General features: G+C 39.1%; 1 protein-coding gene across 3 annotated transcripts in view; it reads left to right on the top strand.

Moving 5' to 3' along the window:
* LOC103045201 (liprin-alpha-3) overlaps nucleotides 1–24,161 on the top strand; it is a 51,395-nt gene that overhangs the window by 21,494 nt on the left and 5,740 nt on the right. For all 3 annotated transcript variants that reach the window (XM_049480390.1, XM_049480392.1, XM_049480391.1), the window contains 22 exons: nucleotides 6–58; nucleotides 2,444–2,537; nucleotides 3,039–3,164; nucleotides 3,376–3,459; nucleotides 4,041–4,172; nucleotides 4,552–4,614; nucleotides 5,188–5,270; nucleotides 5,370–5,496; nucleotides 5,597–5,748; nucleotides 7,175–7,424; nucleotides 7,510–7,643; nucleotides 8,269–8,417; nucleotides 8,524–8,608; nucleotides 9,634–9,715; nucleotides 9,824–10,024; nucleotides 11,689–11,751; nucleotides 15,935–15,961; nucleotides 19,216–19,391; nucleotides 20,134–20,231; nucleotides 21,597–21,772; nucleotides 21,867–21,935; nucleotides 23,624–23,768. In XM_049480390.1, coding sequence (XP_049336347.1) covers nucleotides 6–58; nucleotides 2,444–2,537; nucleotides 3,039–3,164; nucleotides 3,376–3,459; nucleotides 4,041–4,172; nucleotides 4,552–4,614; nucleotides 5,188–5,270; nucleotides 5,370–5,496; nucleotides 5,597–5,748; nucleotides 7,175–7,424; nucleotides 7,510–7,643; nucleotides 8,269–8,417; nucleotides 8,524–8,608; nucleotides 9,634–9,715; nucleotides 9,824–10,024; nucleotides 11,689–11,751; nucleotides 15,935–15,961; nucleotides 19,216–19,391; nucleotides 20,134–20,231; nucleotides 21,597–21,772; nucleotides 21,867–21,935; nucleotides 23,624–23,768 — 2,569 coding nt within the window. The remainder of the gene's footprint in view (nucleotides 1–5; nucleotides 59–2,443; nucleotides 2,538–3,038; nucleotides 3,165–3,375; nucleotides 3,460–4,040; nucleotides 4,173–4,551; nucleotides 4,615–5,187; nucleotides 5,271–5,369; nucleotides 5,497–5,596; nucleotides 5,749–7,174; nucleotides 7,425–7,509; nucleotides 7,644–8,268; nucleotides 8,418–8,523; nucleotides 8,609–9,633; nucleotides 9,716–9,823; nucleotides 10,025–11,688; nucleotides 11,752–15,934; nucleotides 15,962–19,215; nucleotides 19,392–20,133; nucleotides 20,232–21,596; nucleotides 21,773–21,866; nucleotides 21,936–23,623; nucleotides 23,769–24,161) is intronic.

Here is a 24,161-nt window from a genome sequence, read left to right as displayed (position 1 = left end):
CTCAGGCTCTGTGTCAGAAGGAGGATATGGAGGAGAGGATCACTACACTGGAGCGCAGGTCAGAGATAGAGATGTTTCTAGTCGAAGTGATTGATTATCAGAGTGTGAACTGATAGAATAAACACACGTTTTAATAAGAGTCATCAAAACATCAGCTGTCTGACGATTTAAAGTTTGGGTTTTCATTATTTTAAAATGTTCTGTATTGTAGATTAGTACTAAACTCATCCAAACTATGAAGAAAGACATATAATTATTTTTTTAGATGATCAGTTTTGAACATCTCTGCTGGATTTTTTCAGTCAGTTTTATGAGGTAGAGTCTCCTGGAATTCAGGCTTTCAGTTAACAGCTGTGCTGAACTCATCAAGAGTTAATTACTTGAATTTCTTGTCTCTTAATAAAGTGTTTGAGAGCATCAGTTAAAGTAAAGTAGTGAAGAGGTAGAGTTACAGGTATACAGTGAATAGTGAATATTTGAGTAATGTTCTAATCCAGATTATGAGAAGCAACAACTACTCAACTAAATAAAGATTAGAAAAAGAAGAAATGAAGGTCAGACAATCTGAAAAAGAACATTTTAAGAACTTCGAAAGTATCCTCAAGTATAGTCTCAGAAAAGACCATCAAAAATTATATTATTGTACTGAAACTGGCACTCATCAGCACCGCCCCAGGAATGGATAGAAGAGCGAGAGTTTCCTCTGTTGTACAGGATAAGTTCATCAGAGTTACCCTCCTCAGAAACAGAGTATTTAGGTTTGTTTAACACTGTTTGTAAGTTACTACATGATTCCTTATGTGTTCCTTCATAATCTGATATATTCATATATAATGTTGGGAAAAATTCCAAAAACATATTTAGACAGATATCACACATATATATATATATTAAATATAGTTGCTCTTTGGCTCCCCCTGCTGGATGTACTGTGCTCTACACTGGGCAACCAACAGCAGTCCCATGTGTTTGGGCTAGCGGGGGGCAGGGGGTCAGGAGGGGCTGTGTGTGTGTGTGTGTGTGTGTGTGTGTGTCTGTGTGTGTGTAAGTGTGTGAGTGTGTGAGTGTGTGTGTGTGTGTGTGAGTGTGTGTGTAAGTGTGTGTGAGTGTGTGTGTAAGTGTGTGAGTGTATGTCTGTGTGTGTGTGTGTGTGAGTGTGTGTGAGTGTGTGTGTAAGTGTGTGAGTGTATGTGTGTGTGTGTGTGTGTGAGTGTGTGTGTGAGTGTGTGTGTAAGCGTGTGAGTGTATGTGTGTGTGTGTGTGTGTGTGTGTGTGTGTGTGTCTGTGTGTGTGTGAGTGAGTGTGTGTGTGTGTGTGTGTGTGTGTGTGTGTAAGACTTACTCGTGCAGCAGCTGTGTGCCAAATGGCATTGGGCAGCGAGGTGCCCGCGTCAGTGCCAGTACATGCCCAGTGCATGCTGGGATACACACCCTGCACTATGTTCAGTTAGCATTAGCACCATATTATTCTACATCACTAATAATTTTTATATAGTTTACCGATCTGTAACAGTTATATGAGAAAATCTATGTTTACTAATATTAGTATAAATAAAAACATAATTATAAGCGTAATTATTGTGAGGTAACCTTGGTTTATTGGGATAGTACAGATAATACACGATACTGTGAAATATAGACTTAATAGTTATACATACCTGTGACATTCTAGCGGAATAAAAGAGAATAAACATAACTACACTCAACATGTTAATGAAGAAAGACAGATAAACACTGGATTATTGTAAAAATGAAGTTAAAAATGTATGTGAGATGTGTCCTGTAAGAGCAGTGAGAATTAATCAGTTCTTTGTTCTTCAGATTATTTCACAAAATCTGCACTACTTTAATGCACTACTGTTGTGTGTATTATTGTGATTATATCACGGTTCCATTATCACTGTTTATTGAAAGATTTTAAAGAGTTAAAGAGGAGGAGAAAATAGGATCTGTTTGGTTATAAAAACTCCGCCAGTTAAAATAGTTCCATTGCTGCTCTGTTTGTAGCTGCGCTGTTTGGCTTGTAAGCGCTGCATGGTTGCTAGGTTACCTGTATGTAATAGTAATACATGGAGAGCTTCGGTTACAGTGCATTACCGGCTGATAACGGCACTCATAGAACGCCTCTCAGCCAATCGCATTGCCGTGTCGGAACTAACTGTGGTATAATAAATGTTAAAATATTATTTAAGCACCATACAGAACACACTCCTATTTAGACCCCAAATGATATTTAATTATTTTGAATATTTTATCATATTTATAAGACTTTAGTCCTTCTGGGTAACCGTTTAATGTATTATTGAGCAGCAGCAGTGTGGGCGTGGCGTTGGAGTGGGTATTTGTGTGGGGATTGGTGTAGGTGTTGGTCTGGGTATTGGTGTGTGTATAGGTGTGTGTAATGTAATCCAGTCTGAGCAGGTGATTGGTTGTTTCTCCTGCAGGTATCTGAACGCTCAGAGAGAGGCCACGTCTTTACACGATGTTAAAGATAAACTGGAGAATGAACTCGCCAGTAAAGAGTCTCTGTACAGACAGGTCAGTACTCACTCACTTCACTCACTTATTCACTAATTCACTAATTCACTTATTCATCTCTTCACTTATTCACTAATTCACTAATACACTAATACACTTATTCACTTATTCATCTTTTCACTTATTCACTAATTCACTTATTCATCTCTTCACTTATTCACTAATTCACTAATACACTAATACACTTATTCACTTATTCATCTTTTCACTTATTCACTAATTCACTTATTCATCTCTTCACTTATTCACTTCTTCACTTATTCACCTTTTCACTGGTCTTTAAATTCAGTGACTGGATCAGTTACAGCAGTGCTGCTGGAGGTTTTAAACACATTAGTGTCACTGCTGCACTGAGAATACTTCACCAACAGCGTCCTGTGGGTGATGCTGTTTGGGAAGTGTCCTCTAGGTGACATCCTGTGGGTAATGTCCTGTAGCCAGTGTCCTGTTTGCGGTGTCCTGTATAGTAATAATAATAATAATAAGTGATTGTATTTGCAGAGTGAGGAGAAGAACCGGCACCTGCAGGAACGTCTGGATGAAGCGAAGCAGAAACTGCAGCAGAGAGCAGAAACCCTGCCTGAGATCGAGGCTCAGCTCGCACAGAGAGTAGCAGCACTCAATAAGGTACACACACATTATACACACACTAACACACACACTATACACAAACACACACACACTCTAAAACAGCTTTTATTGTTTGTGGGGTTCCACAGGTTTCAGTATTAGGACCTATTTTATTTTCCCACTATACGTTACAGTAAGCAGAACATCCTCTCACTGTTCTCTCTGATATCTCTCTGTAATTGTGTTTGTGTCTGGTTTACTCTCTCAGGCTGAGGAACGTCACGGGAACTTTGAGGAAAGGCTGAGGCAGATGGAGGCCCAGCTGGAGGAGAAGAACCAGGAGCTCCAGAGGGTGAGAGCGGGAAACTGGTGCTATAAACATCAACATTTTTATCAGCATGTTGTAGCAATGGTACCAGAACTTTTAAAAGCTTTAAACAAAAGATTTGTGTATCTTGTCGGTTCACATTCAGTGTAAATGTAAGTGATCTGTATCTGTGTGTTTAATGTGAACACAGAATCTGTTCCTGAATCGTCTCACATGCTGCACATTGATACCTGTATAAACGCCTCCTTCTTCACCAACAACACAAACCCTCATATTAGAGAGAGGAGAGACTCGTAGCTTTATAAAGGGAAATGGATGAGTTAGCAGCTCATATGTGGAGCATCTTTTGCTGGAGTGGAGAGTAAACAGCTGCTCTGAAGTTCATGCTCAGCTCCAGGAGGAGAAAAACGGACAGGTGGTTTGCTTTTGCTGTTTCTTTAGCAGCTATAGCTGCACAGCTGCACCAAGAGATGCAGTGTGGGTCCGTTCACATTCATGTCGCATGGACATGGATCAGATAAGTCTCCGATTTAGGACCACATATAAAAGTGACTCAAATCTGATTTGTCAATTTGATTTGTGTGTGTGTGTGTGTGTGTGTGTAGGCGAGACAGAGGGAGAAGATGAATGATGAGCATAATAAGCGTCTGTCTGATACGGTGGATCGGCTGCTGTGTGAATCTAACGAGAGGCTTCAGCTCCACCTGAAGGAACGGATGTCTGCTCTGGAGGAGAAGGTACCGGACTCTCTGAGCGTTTTCACACCAGTACTATTTAATCCGGTTTAAACGACTCGAGTTGGTTTGCACTCTTAGTGCGGTTTGATTGATCAGTTGTGAAAAGAGTAATCACACTCAGTCTCGATCCGACCCAGATATCAAATAAACAGACTGGTTAGAAACTATTACATAAACTTACAAGAAACAATATATATATATATATATAATATAAATAATCTGTAATAAAAAAACATCGTAAAAAATACTCTGAATTATCATGATATTATTTTAGTGCCCCCTAGAGCCGTGCAAACGTTTAGACCCTGTGTAAAGATATTAAAGTAAAGAAAGCACTTCACCCTGCAGTAACATCTACTCAATGTTTCTCTCCTCCCAGAATGCCCTGTCTGAAGAACTGGCCAACATGAGGAAGATCCAGGATGATCTGTTAACTAACAAGGTGAGAAAAAAATAAGATTTCACTTAAAAATGATGAGTTTCTTTGATTTTATCAAATTAAAAATCTCTGGAATATAATCAAGAGGAAGATGGATGATCACAAACCATCAAACCACCAAACTGAACTGCTTGAATTTTTGTACCAGGAGTAAAGCAGCATAAAGTTATCCAAAAGCAGTGTGTAAGACTGGTGGAGGAGAACATGATGCCAAGATGCATGAAATTAAAACTGTGATTAAAACCTTTAGGATTATTCCACCAAATATTGATTATTTCTGAACTCTTAAAACTTTATGAATATGAACTTGTTTTCTTTGCATTATTTGAGGTCTGAAAGCTCTGCATCTTTTTTGTTATTTCAGTCATTTCTCATTTTCTGTAAATAAATGCTCTAAATGAGAATATTTTTATTTGTAATTTGGGAGAAATGTTGTCTGTAGTTTATAGAATAAAACAACAATGTTCATTTTACTCAAATATAAACATATAAATAGCAAAATCAGATAAACTGATTCAGAAACTGAAGTGATCTCTTCATTCTGTCATTTAATTTCTCGTGGTTATGGTGATTCAGGATCAGCTGATTGCTGAGCTGGAGAGGATGCAGTTGGAGCTGGACCAGCTGAAAGGACGACCAAGCTCCTCCCAGTCCACCAGGTAAGGCGGAGTCAGGATGGTAATAAACCCAAAATATTAGGATTTCCTATTGTCACTCATATAACTGACCACGCCCCTTTTCTGCTGTGGGCCAATCAGGGCTGGCAGTGCCTCCTCTCTTCCCTCCACGCTGTTCCGCCGCTCTCTACACGGCAGCGCCACCGAGCTCCCGTTCCTGCCAGCAGGGGGCTCCCTCCCCTCCCGCCGCAGGACGCCAGGACGCAAGGTAACGACATCACGCCATCACCTGTTCACTTATTGACCTCAGGATCTCACAGGTGTGTTTTATTCGTACATTATCTCTCATTATCTCTCTCTCTCTGTAGTACGGCGGCTGGGATGAAGGCTGCTCTGATGATGAGGAGGATCGGGAGGCCATGTTTGGATCAGAGCTCATATCTCCTGGAGGACAGACGGACGTTCAGACTCTTGCTATCATGCTTCAGGAACAGCTGGAGGCCATCAACAAGGAGATCAAGTGAGCAAACTTCACGCTACACCTCGGATTCTTTGGAAGCTTTACCGTGCATGCAATATCAATTCCACTTTACCATGCATGCTTTATCATATAAGCTTTACTATGCGTCTTTCATCAATTACGCTTTACCATGCATGCTTCATCATATAGGCTTTACCATGCATGCTTCAAAATATAGGCTTTACCATGCATGCTTCATAATATAGGCTTTACCATGCATGCTTCATTATATAAGATTTACCATGCATGCTTTATCATACAGGCTTTACCATGCATGTTTCAAAATATAGGCTTTACCATGCATGCTTCATCATACAGGCTTTACCATGCATGCTTCATTATATAGGCTTTACCATGCATGCTTCACAATATAGGCTTTACCATGCATGCTTCATAATATAGGCTTTACCATGCATGCTTCATTATATAAGATTTACCATGCATGCTTTATCATACAGGCTTTACCATGCATGTTTCAAAATATAGGCTTTCCAATGCATGCTTCATCATACAGGCTTTACCATGCATGCTTCATTATATAGGCTTTACCATGCATGCTTCATAATATAGGCTTTACCATGCATGCTTCATAATATAGGCTTTACCATGCATGCTTCATCGTAAAAGCTTTACCATGCATGCTTCATCATATAGACTTTACCATGCATGCTTCATCATATAAGCTTTATCATGCATGCTTCATCATATTGACTTAACCATGCATGCTTTATCATATAATCTTTACCATGCATGCTTCATCGATTACACTTCAGTTTGTACACTTTATTTTGTACACACTTCAGCGTATATACATGCTTCGCCTTTTTATGCTTACCTTAAAAGGCATAATTTATGCTTACCTTATGCCTTGCAATGTGTGCATCATCATACTGGACACTATGCATGCTTTGCCTTACACTTCACTTTACATGTTTTATCATAGATGCATGCTTTGCCTTACACACATAACAATATGCATTTTATCGAACGCGCTTTACCTTTACCCCTCATGTATGATTCAAATGTTGTACACTTCACAAAACTTGTTGTAATATGCATGCTTCATGTTACATGCTTTACCATGCACACTTTATTATTTTATGTCATTCAAAACCAGAAATACTGGAAATCAATTGTCGAATTACCATTTTAGAAACATATTTTAAATCACTGATGAAATCTGATGAAATAATCATGAACAGTTTATAGTTTTCAGCTTAGAAATGAACAATAAAAATGTTTTTTTTGGTTTTTAAGGCTACTGGGCCTGCGCACATCTCCTTTACTGTCCCTTACATCCCTCACCATGCACTTCATCCTACCTACATCGATGACTTCACCATACACTCTTTAACCTTACAACAACACTCTCTCTCTCTCCCTCTCTCTCTCTCTCCCTCTTTCTCTCCCTCTCTCTCTCTCTCAGGTTAATTCAGGAGGAGAGAGAGAGTGCGGATATGAGGGCGGAGGAGATAGAGAGCAGGGTGAACAGTGTGGTTCTGGATGAGACCATGCTCCCTCCTTCCTCTCTGGGTGGAGGTAGAGATGGAAGTGGGCGGGGCTTCATCCCTCCCTCCCTCACTTCTTCCACTCTGGCCTCCCCCTCGCCCCCCAGCTCCGGCCACACCACCCCCCACCTGCCCCCGTCCTCACCTGCCCGAGATCCGGACGCACAGGTACGGCCGTTACCGAAGCAACAGAACTCACCTGCTGTTTCTATAGGATATACAGCGTGTCATGTGACCTGTGTTTTTATTACAGAACGGTAAAGAGGATGAAAAGGCGCTCGCCCTCATAGACTCCTCCTCTGCGACTGTCCCTCGAGCTCTGCGATTGGACAGAATGACCCACACACACCCAGGGGCGGGGCTTGATGACCCGCGGGATTTCCGCAGGTAAGATTATAATAGTTTTCAATAGGTAATAATGGGGCGGTCCTTACCCACATTTAAACAACACGCTCTCTCATTCTTTCTCTGATTCTCTCTTTCTTTTTCTATCTCTCTTTATCTGATTCTATTTCTTTCTCTAATTCTCTGTCTTTCTCTGATTCTCTCTCTCTTTTTCTGATTCTATTTCTTTCTCTAATTCTCTCCTTCTTTCTCTGATTCCCTCTTTCTTTCTCTGATTCCCTCTTTCTTTCTCTGATTCCCTCTTTCTTTCTCTGATTCCCTCTTTCTTTCTGATTCCCTCTTTCTTTCGCTGATTCTTTCATTCTTTCGCTGATTCTCTCTTTCTATGATTCTATTTCTTTCCATGATTATCTCTCCCTTTCTATGGTTCTCTCTCTTTTCCTGGTTCTCTTTCTTTCTCTCATTCTCTGTCTTTCTCTTATTCTCTCTTTCTTTCTCTATCTCTCCTCTCTTATTCTATTTCTTTCTCCGATTCTCTCTCTTTCTCTAATTATATTGATTTCTCTTATTCTCTCTTTTTTTCTCTATCTCTCTTTATATAATTATATTTCTTTATCTGATTCTCTCTCTCTTTCTCTTATTCTGTTTCTCCAATTCTCTCTCTCAGTCTCTCCGTGGACTCGGCCGTGTGCAGCAGTACTGATTCTCTGCATAAATCCAGTAAGAGGAAAAGCATCAAATCCTCCATCGGCCGTCTGTTCGGGAAAAAAGAGAAGGGCAGAGGGGGCGGGGCTCCGCGAGACTCCGCCTCACTAGGTAAAAAAACACACCTGGACTTCTACCTAGAGTTCAATTACCTGATATGGAAATATCTGATCTGACTCCGTGAGTGTGTGTGTGTGTGTGTGTGTGTGATATGCAGCATCAACTCCGTCTGATGATCTGGCTGCTGATCCACTCAGCCTCAAACTGGGAACACTGGAGAAAGAGCGCCGCAGTAAAAAGAAGTGAGATACACCCGTTCATTCAGCCACGACTCACTGATTCACCCACGACTCACTGATTCACCCCTCGACTCACTGATTCACCCCTCGACTCACTGATTCACCCTCGACTCACTGATTCACCCCACGACTCACTGATTCACCCCTCGACTCACTGATTCACCCACGACTCACTGATTCATAAAGCACTCACTGATTCACCCACGACTCACTGATTCACCCTCGACTCACTGATTCACCCCTCGACTCACTGATTCACCCACGACTCACTGATTCATAAAGCACTCACTGATTCACCCACGACTCACTGATTCACCCTCGACTCACTGATTCACCCCTCGACTCACTGATTCACCCACGACTCACTGATTTAACCAGGACTCACTGATTCACCCACGACTCACTGATTCATAAAGCACTCACTGATTTATCTACGACTCATTGATTCATCCAACACCTAATGATTCATCCTCAGTTTAATAAACCATTCACCACTCGCTGAGAAATATTCCACTCAATGATTCATCTTCGACTCACTAATTCACCCATGACTCACTAATTCACATACAACTCACTGATTCATCCATGACTCACTCATTCACCATTGACTTAATGATTCACCCTTGACTCGCTGAATTATCCAACACTTAACGATTCATCCTACGTTTAAAAAATCATTCACCACTCACTGATTCATCTGCGAATCACTGATTCATCCTAGAGTCACTGATTCACCACACGATACACTGATTCATCAACCCCTCACTGATTCACTCTCAAGTCATTGATTCATCCTCGACTCACTGGTTCATCCACCAATCAAATATTCATCTCATTAATTCATCCACAGTTCAATCATTCACTGATTCATCCAACATTTATTGATTCATCCAAAACTTACTAATTCATTCACAACTAGTGTTTCTTAATGATTCATAAAACACTCACTGATTCATGGCTGAGTCGATTATCCAGCACTCACTCAGGTACCTTAAATTAACTCATTTATCCACCCCTCTGTTCTTCAGGCATGACCTGCTGGAGGAGGCGTGTCGTCAGGGGCTTCCCTTTGCATCGTGGGACGGCCCCACCGTGGTCACCTGGCTGGAGGTGGGAGTTACATAGTGAATTCTACACTGGAAATTCCACAGAATTTACTGTATTTTAGGATATTGATTATCTGCATTAACCGTGCGTGTGTGTGTGTGTGTGTTGTAGCTGTGGGTGGGCATGCCGGCGTGGTACGTGGCAGCGTGTCGCACTAACGTGAAGAGCGGGGCGGTGATGGCGAACCTGTCGGATACGGAGATCCAGAGAGAGATCGGGATCAGTAACCCCCTCCACCGCCTGAAGCTCCGCCTCGCCATCCAGGAGATGGTCTCCCTCACCAGCCCCTCAGCCCCCGCCAGCACTCGCTCCGTACGTATACACACACACACACACACACACTGTCATACACACACTGTCATACACACACTTTCAGACTTAAAATCCTTTAATTTTCCCCAAAAATCATCAGAGCTCTTTATAATCTGGTGCTCAGGGCCGCTGCTAAGGTTTTGGAGGCCCTAAGCATAACTGGTCAGGGAGGCCACCGCCCCCCCCCCCCCCCCCCCCCCCCCCCCCCCCCTACTTTAGTTAGGACTAAGGTTGCCAGATAAGTTACGATTTTTCATCCTATTTGTTTATTTTATTTTAAGTTTTTAACTTACACAAATATTGCACTGGACAAGTTTTTGTATAGAATGGCCACATACACTTTAAAAATGGTTAAACATGCGCAAGATTTAGCGCCTCCGTGCATTTTTTGATTATTTATTTGACTGGAAAATGTCACATCTGGCAACAACCAACAGAGCAAACCGAGCCGTGCCATTTCAGGCAATAGGGGTGGGGGCATTATATTATGCACAAAAATAATAACGTGCCGCTTTTAAGTAGTAGAGTAGGTGCCCCATGCAATGTTTAAAGACAAAAAAGATGAGCGTATCATAAATAATTCACATTGGGTTTTAAATTTAATAATGTCATAATTTCAACACATTTCATTCTCAGTCAATTTGGCTCCCTGCAACTGCAAAATGGTTGAGGCCTAACGCTGGCTGCGTTGTCTGCGTATGCAGAGCGGCGGCCCTGCTGGTGCTCCTTATGTATGAATTCTATCAGTCAGGTATTAAGGAGCAGTAAAGTCACTCCACTGAAGTACAGAGTTATACAGGAGATTCAGTGAAGTTTCTCCAGCACCCAGACTGGAGCAGTATTAGCATTAGCCGCTAACCTAACTGCAGTTCAGAGGTGAGTTTATTAGACTATAGTCTGCATGTTTACCATGTTAAAACAAGCTACCTGGGACGAACCGCTAGCTGATAGCGTCCTGGGTAAAGGAACACTCAGTCAAAGTTCCTCAGTGCAGTTCTATCAGCCTCTAGCACTGCGGTTAGCAGCTAATGCTAATGCTGCTGCACCCAGCCTTAGTACTGGTGAAACTCTTTATATAAACCCTTAATTATTATTATAAACCCTTATAACGCTGTACTTCAGCGGAGTGAATTTACCTTAGACAAAATAATGGAAATCTAAGCTTACTGTAAATAAACAGAAGCTCTTTACTCTCCCAAATAAACAGTTATCAGGAGAGAAATCTGTCTAGATTAACTGAAAAAACTAAAATATTTCATACATGAAAATAAACAGCAGCAGAATCAACACGGGCAATACTTCACCACACGCTGAACAAAAAGACCGGCATTTATACAGGGTAAAACAGCTGAATGGAATCAACACTCAGGGGAGGGTGATTTACCAAGCAGGTGCCGATTGGCTGGCTGAGACACATGACTGTAAAGGGCATTCTGGGAATTAGAGTTCATGGAAGCGCAAAAAGTCTGTTGAGGAATTGGAAGGTGTGACATATGTACCTGTGCTTCAGACAAATGATATTATCTAAATGTAATAATAATAATATGTCCAATAAAAATATTTAGTAAATATTTAACATAGACATTATCAAACACATATATGATACATATGAACGCATTATTAATAATGATTAATATTATATATATATTTGTCACTTTTCTCAGTCCACCAGTAATATCTGGATGACCCATGAGGAGATGGAGTCTCTGGCAGCAGCTACTAAACCCGTGAGTTCATTTCTCCTGTTTCAGTGTTTAATAAACTCTGTGTTTCACATTACACTCGTTTATTTCTCCACACTGTTTTTATTCCTCCATTCATTCACTCATTTCTCTGACAGGCAGCTTTATTTCAGTTGTGGCTCTTTTATTTCTGTAGATAATCATTTGTTGATAATTTAGTTGGATTAAAATGGATTGTGAAACAGTATTTTATTCAACAGTGAAATAAAGTCTGATTAATACTTTTTAGAAATACTTTTTAGTGATAAAATTACTAAAATTATAGGAATGTACTGATCTTGTTATTTTGCCCCCTGACCTGATCCTTATAACTATATATATATATATATATATATATAAATAAAGCAGACACACAGTTTATATAAGATGAGCTGCTGATTAATTAATACTAAAGTAAAATCGCCTTATTTTTAGTAAGAGTTTATATAGACTTTTATATAGACTATTGACTTTTTACATTAAAATAAAATCTTATGTGTTTTTTAAATATTTTATAATCCAGTCTGACTGACTGTTTATTGATCCACTAGGTGAATTTGCTGTGATTTTTGTATTAGCATTAGCGTTATCGTTAGCCTTCACTCGGGTTGTGCAGATAAATAGTGTTTGCATTATATAGTTTTTTATACAACAGTTAGTTCCGACCTCACAATCTGATTGGTTGAGAAGTGATCTAGCCGTGATGATATATGTGATAACATCACGGCCTTCTCACACTAAACCTGTATCACTCCGCCGACGCGTTGCCGAGTAACGGTGTATTTATACACACAGGACAGCTTAGAATCATCACCTCCAGCAGCACCAGCAGCAGTGTTAGCTTAGCACAGGCTAGCCGCGGCACGCTCGCTCGTAGCGCTGACTCGTCTTTTGTGGAAAAAAGGGAAAAATCGCTCGGCTAATGCCGTCTGAAATCCAGAACGCTAACCAGCCAGGCTAGGCTAAGCTAAGCTAATGCTGAGCCAAAGCAAGCTACGCTAAGCTAACCACAGTTCAGCCGGCTAGCTAAAACCACCAACACCACCCAGCAAAACAAGCAGAAATGCTCAAAAATGCGCAGCGTTCACCTGAAGACGACTCCACGGAGCAGGAGAGGAGAGTATTAGCGTTATTTCACCCTCCTAGCGTTACCATCTTCACTTATTCACAATTTTAATTTCAAGCTAACTTTCGTGGTGTTAGTCTGTATGAACCATATACTGTTTTGTAGTTAAGTTTCAGTTCTGTTACAGTTGTGGTGGAACTACTTTTTGGCGGAAGGCTCAGTCCATATTAAAGCATATTCAAACTGAATTTCTTAAAGTTCTTTGATTTATTTTCTTTATTCATTTTGTAAAAAGTAACTGTTGTATAAAAGCAATAGAACACTTGAGGTCGTGTGTTATCACCAATAACATCACGGCTGTGATGATACAGTACTCGCCTTCGGCTCGTGCCTGCGACCCAATCACAGCCGTGATGTTATTCATGATAACACACTCCCTCTCCTGTTCTATTGCTTAACTATAGTTTTAAATATTATGGGATGTATTGAAGCTCAACTGTAGAATAATTTTACACTGCAGACTCTAAATAAACTCAACTACATAAATTTATGTATCTTCTAATAACCCTCCTCTCCTCAGTAATGTCTGGTAATGGAGCTTTGAGGACACCAGGTGGCGCTCTGAACACTGTGGATAAAACAGTCTCAGAACTGGATTAGGATTAATATAGTTGGAAACTGATCTATTTAATCTGATTCTGAATCTAAAATCTAGAATCTAGAAAAATCTAGATACTGATTGAAAAATAACAATTTGTAAGATTTTAATTAAGATAAATAATGTAAATATCATAATACTTAATAATATAATTATTGTTTATTGATTTCATATCTGTAAGACATATCATTTTCATTTATCTGATTAATTCTGCTCTATTTATTTTAATGCACATGCAGTTTTTTGTGTTATTGTAGTTTTTATTTATGTTCTGTTGGTTTATTTAACTCTTATTTTTTCTTTTTTATTGAAATAAACACAGGTTTTGTTCTCTACTCAGTGAGAGTGTGTAGGTGAAGCTCATTTATTCTTTCGTTCTCAGTTTATTACCCATCTCTCTCTCTCTCTCTCTCTCTCTCTCTCTCACTCGTTCTGTCTCTTCAGTTACTAATGGTCTCTCTCGGCTCTGTGTGTCTCAGAACGAGTTTTATCCCCGTCTTCATCACTCTGTAAACGTCCTTTATATTAACCATTAAATAACCATTTCCATATTCTTAACTCGTTTTAATCCAGAACACTAATATTCAAATTTCCCCACTTACCCCCAATCCTTCTTTACTAATCCCCAATCCTTCTTTACTAATCCCTAATCCTTCTTTACTAATCCCTAATCCTTCTTTACTAATCCCTAATCCTTCTTTACTAATCCCTAATCCTTCTTTACTAATCCCTAATCCTTCTTTACTAATCCCTAATCCTTCTTTACTAATCCCTAATCCTTCTTTACTAACCCCAATCCTTCTTTACTAATCCCTAATCCTTCTTTACTAATCCCTAATCCTTCTTTACTAACCCCCAATCCTTCTTTATTAATCTCCAATCCTTCTTTACTAACCCCTAATCCTTCTTTACTAATCCCTAATCCTTCTTTACTAACCCCTAATCCTTCTTTATTAAGCTCCAATCCTTCCTCACTAACCCCAATCCTTCTTTACTAATTCCTAATCCTCCCCCACCAATTTGTGATCCATCCTGACTAACTAATCCCTAATCAATCTTTAATAATCCCTAACCCATCCTCAATAACCCCTTATTCATTCTCACTAATTTATAATGTAAGCCATTCTCATTAACCCCAATCTTTCCACACTAATCCCTAATCCATTTTGACTAACCATCAAGACTTCCTTATTAACACATAATCCTTCCTCAGTAATCCATAATCCTTCCTCAATAATCCCTAATCCTTCTTTACCAATCCCTAATTGTTTTTTTACTGATCTTTAAACATTTTTTACTAATCCCTTACCCTTTATCACTAATCCCTAATCCATCCTCACTAATCTCTAATCCATCCTCACAAACTAATCCTTAATTCATCCTCACTAATTTATACTGTAATCCATCCTCAGTCCAGTCCTTCCACACTAATCCATAATCTGTTTTAACTAACCCTTAAGCCTTCCTTATAAACCCTAATCCTTTTTACTAACCCCTAATCAATCCTCACTTAGCCTTAATCATTCTTTACTAATTCATAATCCATCCCCACTAGCCCTTAATCCTTCTTTACTAATCCCAAAACCATCATCACTAACCCCTAATCCTTCTTTACTAATCCCTAAACCATCATCACTAACTCCTAATCCTTCTTTACTAATCCCTAAACCATCATTACTAACCCCTAATCCTTCTTTACTAATCCCTAAACCATCATTACTAACCCCTAATCCTTCTTTACTAATCCCTAAACCATCATCACTAACCCCTAATCCTTCTTTACTAATCCCTAAACCATCATCACTAACCCCTAATCCTTCTTTACTAATCCCTAAACCATCATTACTAACCCCTAATCCTTCTTTACTAATCCCTAAACCATCATCACTAACCCCTAATCCTTCTTTACTAATCCCTAATCAATCCTCACTTAGCCTTAATTATTCTTTACTAATCCCTAAACCATCATCACTAACCCCTAATCCTTCTTTGGTAATCCCTAAATCATAATCTGTATTACTCCTAAACTCCTAAATGTATTTTGCCTAAACTACCTAACCCTGAGTTATTTTTTTAACTCCTAGACCCTTTTTCTTAAACCATAAATGCTTCTTCTCCAGCTCTCTATTTTGCCTAGCTCTAAATCCCTTCTTCACCAACCCTAATCCTAATCCTAATTCTTCTTCCTCAACTGCTCAATCTGTTCCTTAATGCATGAACCCTTTATCTCTAATCTTTAAACCGGTTTTCCTAAACCCTAAACCTCTTCTCTAGATTTTAAACCCATCTTACTCAAGTTTCAAAACCCTTTTTACTAAAATCTCCTCTCTACTTCTATAATCCTAATCTTTCATCCCTAACAATCAAATACTTTTTCTTGAACATTAGTTTCTCTTCTCTTTAACTCCTAAACTCTTCCTGATAAACACTAATCCCCTGTTCCTGTGCTCTTCTCTCTCCTGCAGGAGCAGAAGGAAATCAGCTGGGATCAGGTGAGTCTCCTGATCTTTATACAGTGTATACTTATATATATATATATATATATATATATATATATATATACATATATGGTCTATGGCTAAACTTAATCCCTGTTTCTGAAACCTGCACTATGAAACTAATTAAGTAAAGAACTGATTGACTGCTCTAACAAATTTAAGACTAATCAGAGACATAGTAAGTGTGCGTTTTGGGTTTTTTTTGTCTTTAATTTACTTATTTTTCTGGTGTTATATAAAATAATGTGATATAAAATGTAAATGAAAATCCAAACAAAACCTGTAATTAGTAGCTAACATTTATATCCCAATATAGGTCTTTATTTGTTGGTCGATACAATATAAATCCACTTTATTTGAGTCAATATAATATAAAAGCCACTGCCTGTAGTTTATGAAATCAAACACTGAAAGATCTGCTTCAAATTGTCAGAATATTATATCACAAATGAAAACACATTAAACACATACAGTGTTGTCGCTGGCCAATGAAAAACAAGTATCTCCATTTTTGTCAATTTTAAGCTTAATACATAATTTAAACACACAAACTGTTCCTTATACTGTTCCAAAATAAAATCAATAAAAACTCAATTAAAAATGAACTGAAATAAACTCTTTTTACATTGACTTCTATTGAAAGTTTAGAATTTTTTTTTCTCTCTATTATAAAGTTGTAGCTGTTTTGGAGATACTTGTTTTTTTATCGGACAGCAATGATATACACATATTAATTGCTATATTTTGAGATGTTGACAAAATACAGTGATTTTTATTCTGGTTTTGCTGAACATGATCCAGTTTAACAGGAAGATATACTTAATATTTACTTGATATACTTATTAAATACTTATATTTTATTATATGATAAAAAATTGATATATTTCTTAGCTCTACCTGTAATTATAACGGAAATATCCCGGAGTTAATCAGCATTAAATCAAATTGGAAATCAGATTGAATTGGATTAATATTATAAAATATTTAGGAAATATGGGTAAAAAGGTGAGACTAATCAGAGGAACAGTGAAGTGTGGAATAATGTAGAGGATGCTGTTGGTGTAAGAGCTGACTCCAGGACTACACGACCTCCGGCCACCAGAGGGGGACAGCGAGCCGCTTCTGGAGGCAATTAAGCCTAATTATCAACACCTGTGTCCTGCTGTTAAAAGAGAGGGAAACACAGAGCAGCAGCTGCTGTGTGTTTGATTGTGTTTGAGGCCAGTGGCTTTTATCAATTATATTTTTAAAATTCTTGAATTTCTAGAACCTCCTTTTTCCCTTTCTCTCTCAAAAAGATAAAAGTTATATTTATCTCTGAAAGGAAGACTGTGCCTCTTATCTCTTATTTCCTTTGTTCTTTTTCCCGCCTTTTATGTTCCAACTTTTCTGCCACCTTTAACTCAGTCCTGGTGAGTTCTAATCACTCGTGGTTTGTTAGGCGAGTAGTAGAGCGGCAAATCGCCAAATTTGAACCCTTTAATAGGCCAAGATTGACAAAACAGTCTGCCTGATATTACACCACTAAATCTTGAGGATTTCTATGAAAGCATTACATATAAAAAGCTTTCATGATTGATAAGGAGAATTACTGAAAGCATAATTGTAATTGCAATAGAACATATTTGAAAAAAAAATAGTTCTGCTAATGTCAAAATATAATAAATAAATATCATAAAATTGTCTCTTTCCTGATCTTCAATTAAAAATCAATATTTTCTGAATTCAAATCAAACCGTTCATCTCCTACAAACCTTGTTTCATCATGTTTGTCTAGTTTTTACATCTATTTTTAAACCTGCAGAATTTAATTTCTGATTGATTGTTACTGATCTGAAATTATTCAATTATTAAGTGGAGTGGAGAGAAAGTGAACAGACGGCTTCTTCAAGTGTCCTGTAGGAGATTTCAAATCCCACACATTTACAGAGAGTAAATAAGTTATTTATATATATTTACTGCAGAAAAAAAAGTTTTTGTATCACCTACAGTCAGCTCCTAGTGTTTTCTAATCTGCTTTTGGCTCCTGTTAACTACTATTACCCTGCTAATAATCCAGCTGATCATCCAGAAGAACCCTATAAAATACCCTATGCTGGTAGCTCAGATCTTTTTATATACAGACCCAATAGAAACTCCATGGGATCTGCCAACATTTGGCTTTGTTTAGTATTCTCAAGCATTCCTCTTAGCCCATACTCAAACCTGTTGTTCACAATAAGAGAGCACTTCAGTTTCTGAATCAGTTTCTCTGATTTTGCTATGTATAGGTTTATGTTTGAGTAAAATGAACATTGTTGTTTTATTCTATAAACTACAGACAACATTTCTCCCAAATTCCATATAAAAATATTCTCATTTAGAGCATTTATTTACAGAAAATGAGAAATGACTGAAATAACAAAAAAGATGCAGAACTTTCAGACCTCAAATAATACAAAGAAAACAAGTTCATATTCATAAAGTTTTAAGAGTTCAGAATTAATCAATATTTGGTGGAATAACCCTGGTTTGTAATCACAGTTTTAATTTCATGCATCTGGGCATCATGTTCTCCTCCACCAGTCTTACACACTGCTTTTGGATAACTTTATGCTGCTTTACTCCTGGTGTAAAAATTCAAGCAGTTCAGTTTGGTGGTTTGATGGTTTGTGATCATCCATCTTCCTCTTGATTATATTCCAGATTATTCTGCTCGCATACTGTTTGATTCATTTGGATTTTTTCTGCATACGAAAGTTTTCAGCTCTAAGTGTACGCAATATTTTAGTAGAAATTTTACAAAAGTCTTCGTACACAAGGCGCCTAGTCCTGGCACCACCCTCAGGGCTGCACACTGCACACAAAATCAAGTAAATCAATTAAATTTGACTTTTTGAGGTTATTTAATATTATATTATTCCTTAAAATAAAGTGAAAATTCAAAGTGAGGCTGATTTTTAAGGTTGTTCCTAAAATAACCAAAATAATCTTAGATTCAAAACAAGATTCATCAGTCTTACCCACAGTGGGCGGTGTGGGTGCAGGTTTTTTTTTATTCCAATAAAGCAGAAGAACACCTGATTCTACCTGTTCAATCACCTGCTCTCAGCCTTTAAACTGGAGGTTATTATTAATTATTTATCATCAACAGCTGGATTAATCTGTGTATGATGATAATTGTGATGATGGTGATGGTGATGATGGTAATGATGGTGATCAGGACTGAAGAGCGCTGGATAAATCTGTGTATAATCGTGTGTTTATAGATCCTGGCGTATGGAGATATGAATCACGAGTGGCTGGGTAACGAGTGGCTGCCGAGTCTGGGTCTTCCTCAGTACCGCAGTTACTTCATGGAGTCTCTGGTGGACGCCCGCATGCTGGACCATCTCACCAAGAAGGAGTTGAGGGGACAGCTGAAGATGGTGGACAGCTTCCACAGGTCTGCTCTTCAACACAGCTTTTGATTGGGCGAAAATTTGACAGAGTATTAAGACTTAAAGATGCTTCACAAGTCTGACATGATGTAGGCCATGGTAAACACTACAGTGAGATTATACCGGGTCTGGTGACTAAACATCTCCACATAGTTCTGTCTGAGGAGAGTGTGAGATTTATATTGGTATGCAGATGTTGCTAATGGTGCACAAACCTCATCATTTCTATGCTAACTTCTTGTGTTAGCTACATTAGCCTAATATCTAATGACAGGTTCACACTACTCAGTTTTAGCCCAGTATTTCGGTCGCAGACAGTTTTTCATTGATCGCTGACAAAAGGTTCGCTCAATCAAATTATCTAGCAGGTTTAATATCTGATCCAGTCAGCGACTGGGAGTCAAGAGCAGTAACTACTTACAGCCAGTGGGATCATATAGAAAGAGGAAGAGAACCACTAAAACGCATCTCCTGCACAACCAGAACAAAACGTTTAAAGAGAGTCTGAGAGTTTCCCTGTTATATCACTGTTAAACACTAGAGGGAATGGAGCTAAAAGCTATTTATTTATTAGCCTCACTGGGGTGTAAACTTGGCGTTTATTAGGCACTAAAGTGGTTTTGTAGCTCAAGTTTAAAAGAAGCAAAACTTTAATCACCAAACATGTTTTGAGGAATTTGATCACTTTCTGTATTTTCTAAAGCATTGTCTTTATGTACCCGCTCTCTGTGATTATCTTGTCGTCAGGGTGAGTCTGCATTACGGCATCATGTGTCTGAAGCGTTTAAACTACGACCGGAAAGAGCTGGAAAGACGGAGGGAAGAGAGCCAGAACGAAAATCAAGGTAAAAACAATGTTTAAATGTTCTACACCAGCGGTTTTTAAACGGTGGTACTTGTTTGTACGGTGGTGAAACGTGGAGCAAAACAAGGTGGTTCACCACCAAATACTGTATTTTTCGCACTATAAGGCTCAGTAGACGTCAGTAAATGTCTATTTTCTGGTCTATTGTCATACATAAGGCACACCGGATTGTAAGGCACATTTTAAGTGACACTAGTAAGGAACAGGGGTGTTATACAGTAATCTACACAGATTTCTCTCCTGAAAACTGTTTATTTGGGTGAGTAAATCGCTTCTGTTTATTTACAGTAAGATTAGATTTCCAGTATTTTTTTAACAGCAGTGCTTAGCGCTAGTAAACGCCGTCTGACAGCGCTACACTGAGGAATCCTGAGTATTCCAGTAAGCCAGGGCGCTTTTGTTTTAACACAGTAAATGGGCAGACTATAGTTCGATATACTCCCCTCTGAATAGGGTGAAAGATGTAGTTATCAGCTAATGCTAATGCTGCTGCACCCAGCCTTAGTGCTGGAGAACTAAACTGAATCTCCTGTATAACTCTGTACTTCAGTGGAGTGTCTTTACTGCTCCTTAATACCTGACTGATAGAATTCATACATAAGGAGCACCGGATTATAAGGAGCTCTGATGATTTTTGGGATTAAATTAAATTAAAGGATTTGAAGTGCGCCTTATAGTGGAAAAATGTGGTGCACGCTTTTAATTTATCAAAAACAAAAGATTGTACTAGAAAATAAATGTAAGTACCAGGGAATGTCCATTCCTATCCCTGGGTTTTAAGAATTTCCCTGGTTTCATTGAAGACTATGACATATAGTCACTGTCGGATTAAAACAATTTTCTTCAAATGTTAACAAGTGTCCAAATGTAACACTTCAAATATAACACTTTAAGCAGATCGCTCGTTCAAATCCCAGTCATGCAGCTTGCTATCAGCTGCCGGAGCCCTGAGAGAGTACAGTTGGTCTTGCTCTCTCTCTGGGTGGGTACAGTACAGTAGATGGCGCTCTCTCTTTTACCTCATCACTTCTAGGGTGATGTGGATCAGCACAAGGCTGCATCTGTGAGCTGATGTATCAGAACCGAGTCGCTGCGCTTTCCTCCGAGCGTTAGCACTGTGATGCTACTCAGCAATACTAGAGCACATCCTGCTGGTGTTGAAGCATCACTAGTAAATCTATCTATCTGTAAAGCTTCACAGTAATACAGAATTCTACTTGAATTACTTGAATAATGAAAATATGTTTGTTTTTTTTAATTCTCGATATTTCTGTGTTGCGATATAATGTGTACGATACGATAGATACAGGTGTGTTTACCTGTCTGTCTCTGTGTGTGTGTGTAGACGTGATGGTGTGGTCTAACGAGCGCGTGATGCTGTGGGTTCAGTCGATCGGTCTGAAGGAGTTTGCTGATAATCTGAGGGAGAGCGGAGTTCACGGCGCTCTGCTGGCTCTCGACGACACTTTCGACTTTACAGATTTAGCACTTCTACTACAAATCCCCAACCAGAACACACAGGTACCCTTTTCACCCAATCACACGCCTCCACACACCTGTCCATCACCGCTCTCATCCAATCAGAGCGGAGCGCTGACTGTAGTCCCTCCCACAGGCCCGGCAGCAGCTGGAGAAGGAGTTCAGTTCCCTCATCTCTCTCGCCACCGAGAGACGACTGGACGAGGTAGGTGTGAGTTGTGAGGTGATATCTTGTGAGTGAGGTTGAAGATTGATCATTGATCAGCGTGCTCATGGTAAGGCCAGGTGGATTATGGGAGTTGGAGTGAGGAACTAGGACATGTTGATATGATATAGATGGACCTTTGATTGCACTGGGTGCTCAGAAATTAGAATTTTTATATGGATATATTAGTTAATAAAAGAACGTAAATTTTACATTTGATATACAAATTTTTCTCTTTAATTAAATATTTATATATATGTGTACGTGTTAAATGAGCGGGAGTGTACACGCAGTAGATTCTGACTGTTGACTCTTGTCAGGGTTTTAATCAGTCAGAGGCGTTTCTGTGTCACATTCTCCTCCTGTTCCGTGTTATTTTCCTGCCCTTCTGCCTTGTTTTGGTTTCCATGTGCTACCCAGTGTTTACTTCTTTTCTCCTCCCATGTTTTCTCCTTCAGTGTAACTCCGCCCCTCCTCGTTACCTGTCCCCGTGTGTTTCCTGTTTCCTGTTCCCTTCTTGTGATTTGTAAAAAAAATGTAACGGAAAAATTGTAAAGATGTAAAGTTTGTATCGATAGAGTGAGCATTGGGTTTAAGGGTGGAGGGATGATTTGTGGTTGTAAAATGCTAGAAATTAATACAGATATTTCTGATAAAAAAAAAAGGTCACCAGTAGATAGCTAGCTTATCTATTTTTCCCGTTCCACCTTAAATGGTGCATTAGACGTCAGGGGCCGCAGCATTTAAGGCGAAACAGAAAAATAAAATAAAATAAAAGCTAATCAAAGCTAATTTCAGCTCCTCATCACAGAGTTAAGAATTAAGGAATGGACAATAATAATTCATTTCTGCACTCTGAAGACAAACAATAAAAAACGCCCTAAAGGTAACTAGTTAACCAGCAGCCGCTCAGTTACTGAACTTTAGCTTTAGCGCTCCTGATGACGTATCAGTGCTTTTAAAGGGTTTCATAATTTTTAGAGGGAGGATTTCACCTCTTTACCTTCTAACTCTGTTCTAAGAGTAAGTGTTACACTCTAAAAGAAGGTGTAGAGGGTAAAGGCCTCGGCATACTTCATGCGGAGACGACGTTCGCGTGGCTCTAGCGAACAATGTGACGTAATTGCGGAGAAAACGAACAGGCGCGGACGTCGCACAGGGGCTTCGTTCGCCGTGTCGTGCACATGGAAGCTGGGCGAACTCCACGGCCGAAGACACAACGCGACAAAGGCTGTGATTGGTCGTTAAAAAAGAGGCGTGCCAAGAAAACAAACATGGACGATTTTGAAGAAATCTTCTAGGGTATGTTTATACACCTTGAGTATTTCACACGTTGCCATACCGGAGCTTGTTTAGACAGAGCGCGATGGTTTTCCGGTAGTCATGAAACTAAGCGTTACTAACGTAACAGCACCACCTGCAGAGACAGGCAAAGCGAAGCCGCAGAAAGTATGCCAGCTCGAAAGCTCGCGAAAGCGTGCTTGACTTCGTGCAATGCTCACGAAATTCGTTTCGCTGGAAGTATGCCAAGGCCTTAAGTGGTAGGACCAAGGGGTGAAATAGGATTAGGCCTAGACTCTCACCTGTAAGAGCTCTGGATAAAGGCATCAGATAAACAGAATATCTTTATTATAACTGTAATTGTGTGTGTGTTTGTGTGTGTGTGTGTGTGTGTGTGTGTGTTTCAGGAGGGTGGTAAGACGTTCACTCGTTCTCCTTCGTGGAGGAGAATGTTCCGGGAGGCTTCAGATCCCTCAGAAAACCTGCCAGCCAATATCAGAGCTTCTGCACTGGCCACGCCCCCTCTCACTCTCCGCAAAGTACAGAGTGAAGGTACCTGTCTCCCTCTCACCTTCAGCTTTTATACCAGGATACTTCTGTCTTCTCTACCACTGATTACCATTGTAAAAATTGTGTATTTAAATAATATAATAGTGTACTTAAACTATATGTGCAATAATTCAAGTATACTTTTTCTACTTATACTAAACATTTTTACCTACTTAATCTGTATTTCTGTCTACTTTGAAAAAGTATTCTTAATTTGGCTGTGTTGATTTTATACTGGTGATGTACTTAGTAAAAATATATGCTTAGTATTATTTTATGAAAAATGTGCTTTTTATGATAAAACTATACTTTTACTAAATGATTCTAAAGGAGTCGATATTTCTGAAATAAAACTCTACTTCAGTCTAATTTGCTACAAAACAATAATTTTGTGTT

The sequence above is a fragment of the Astyanax mexicanus genome, chromosome 6 (genome assembly GCF_023375975.1).
Source record: "Astyanax mexicanus isolate ESR-SI-001 chromosome 6, AstMex3_surface, whole genome shotgun sequence".
Lineage (NCBI taxonomy): Eukaryota > Metazoa > Chordata > Actinopteri > Characiformes > Acestrorhamphidae > Astyanax > Astyanax mexicanus.
This window is presented reverse-complemented; position numbering and strand designations above follow the sequence as displayed.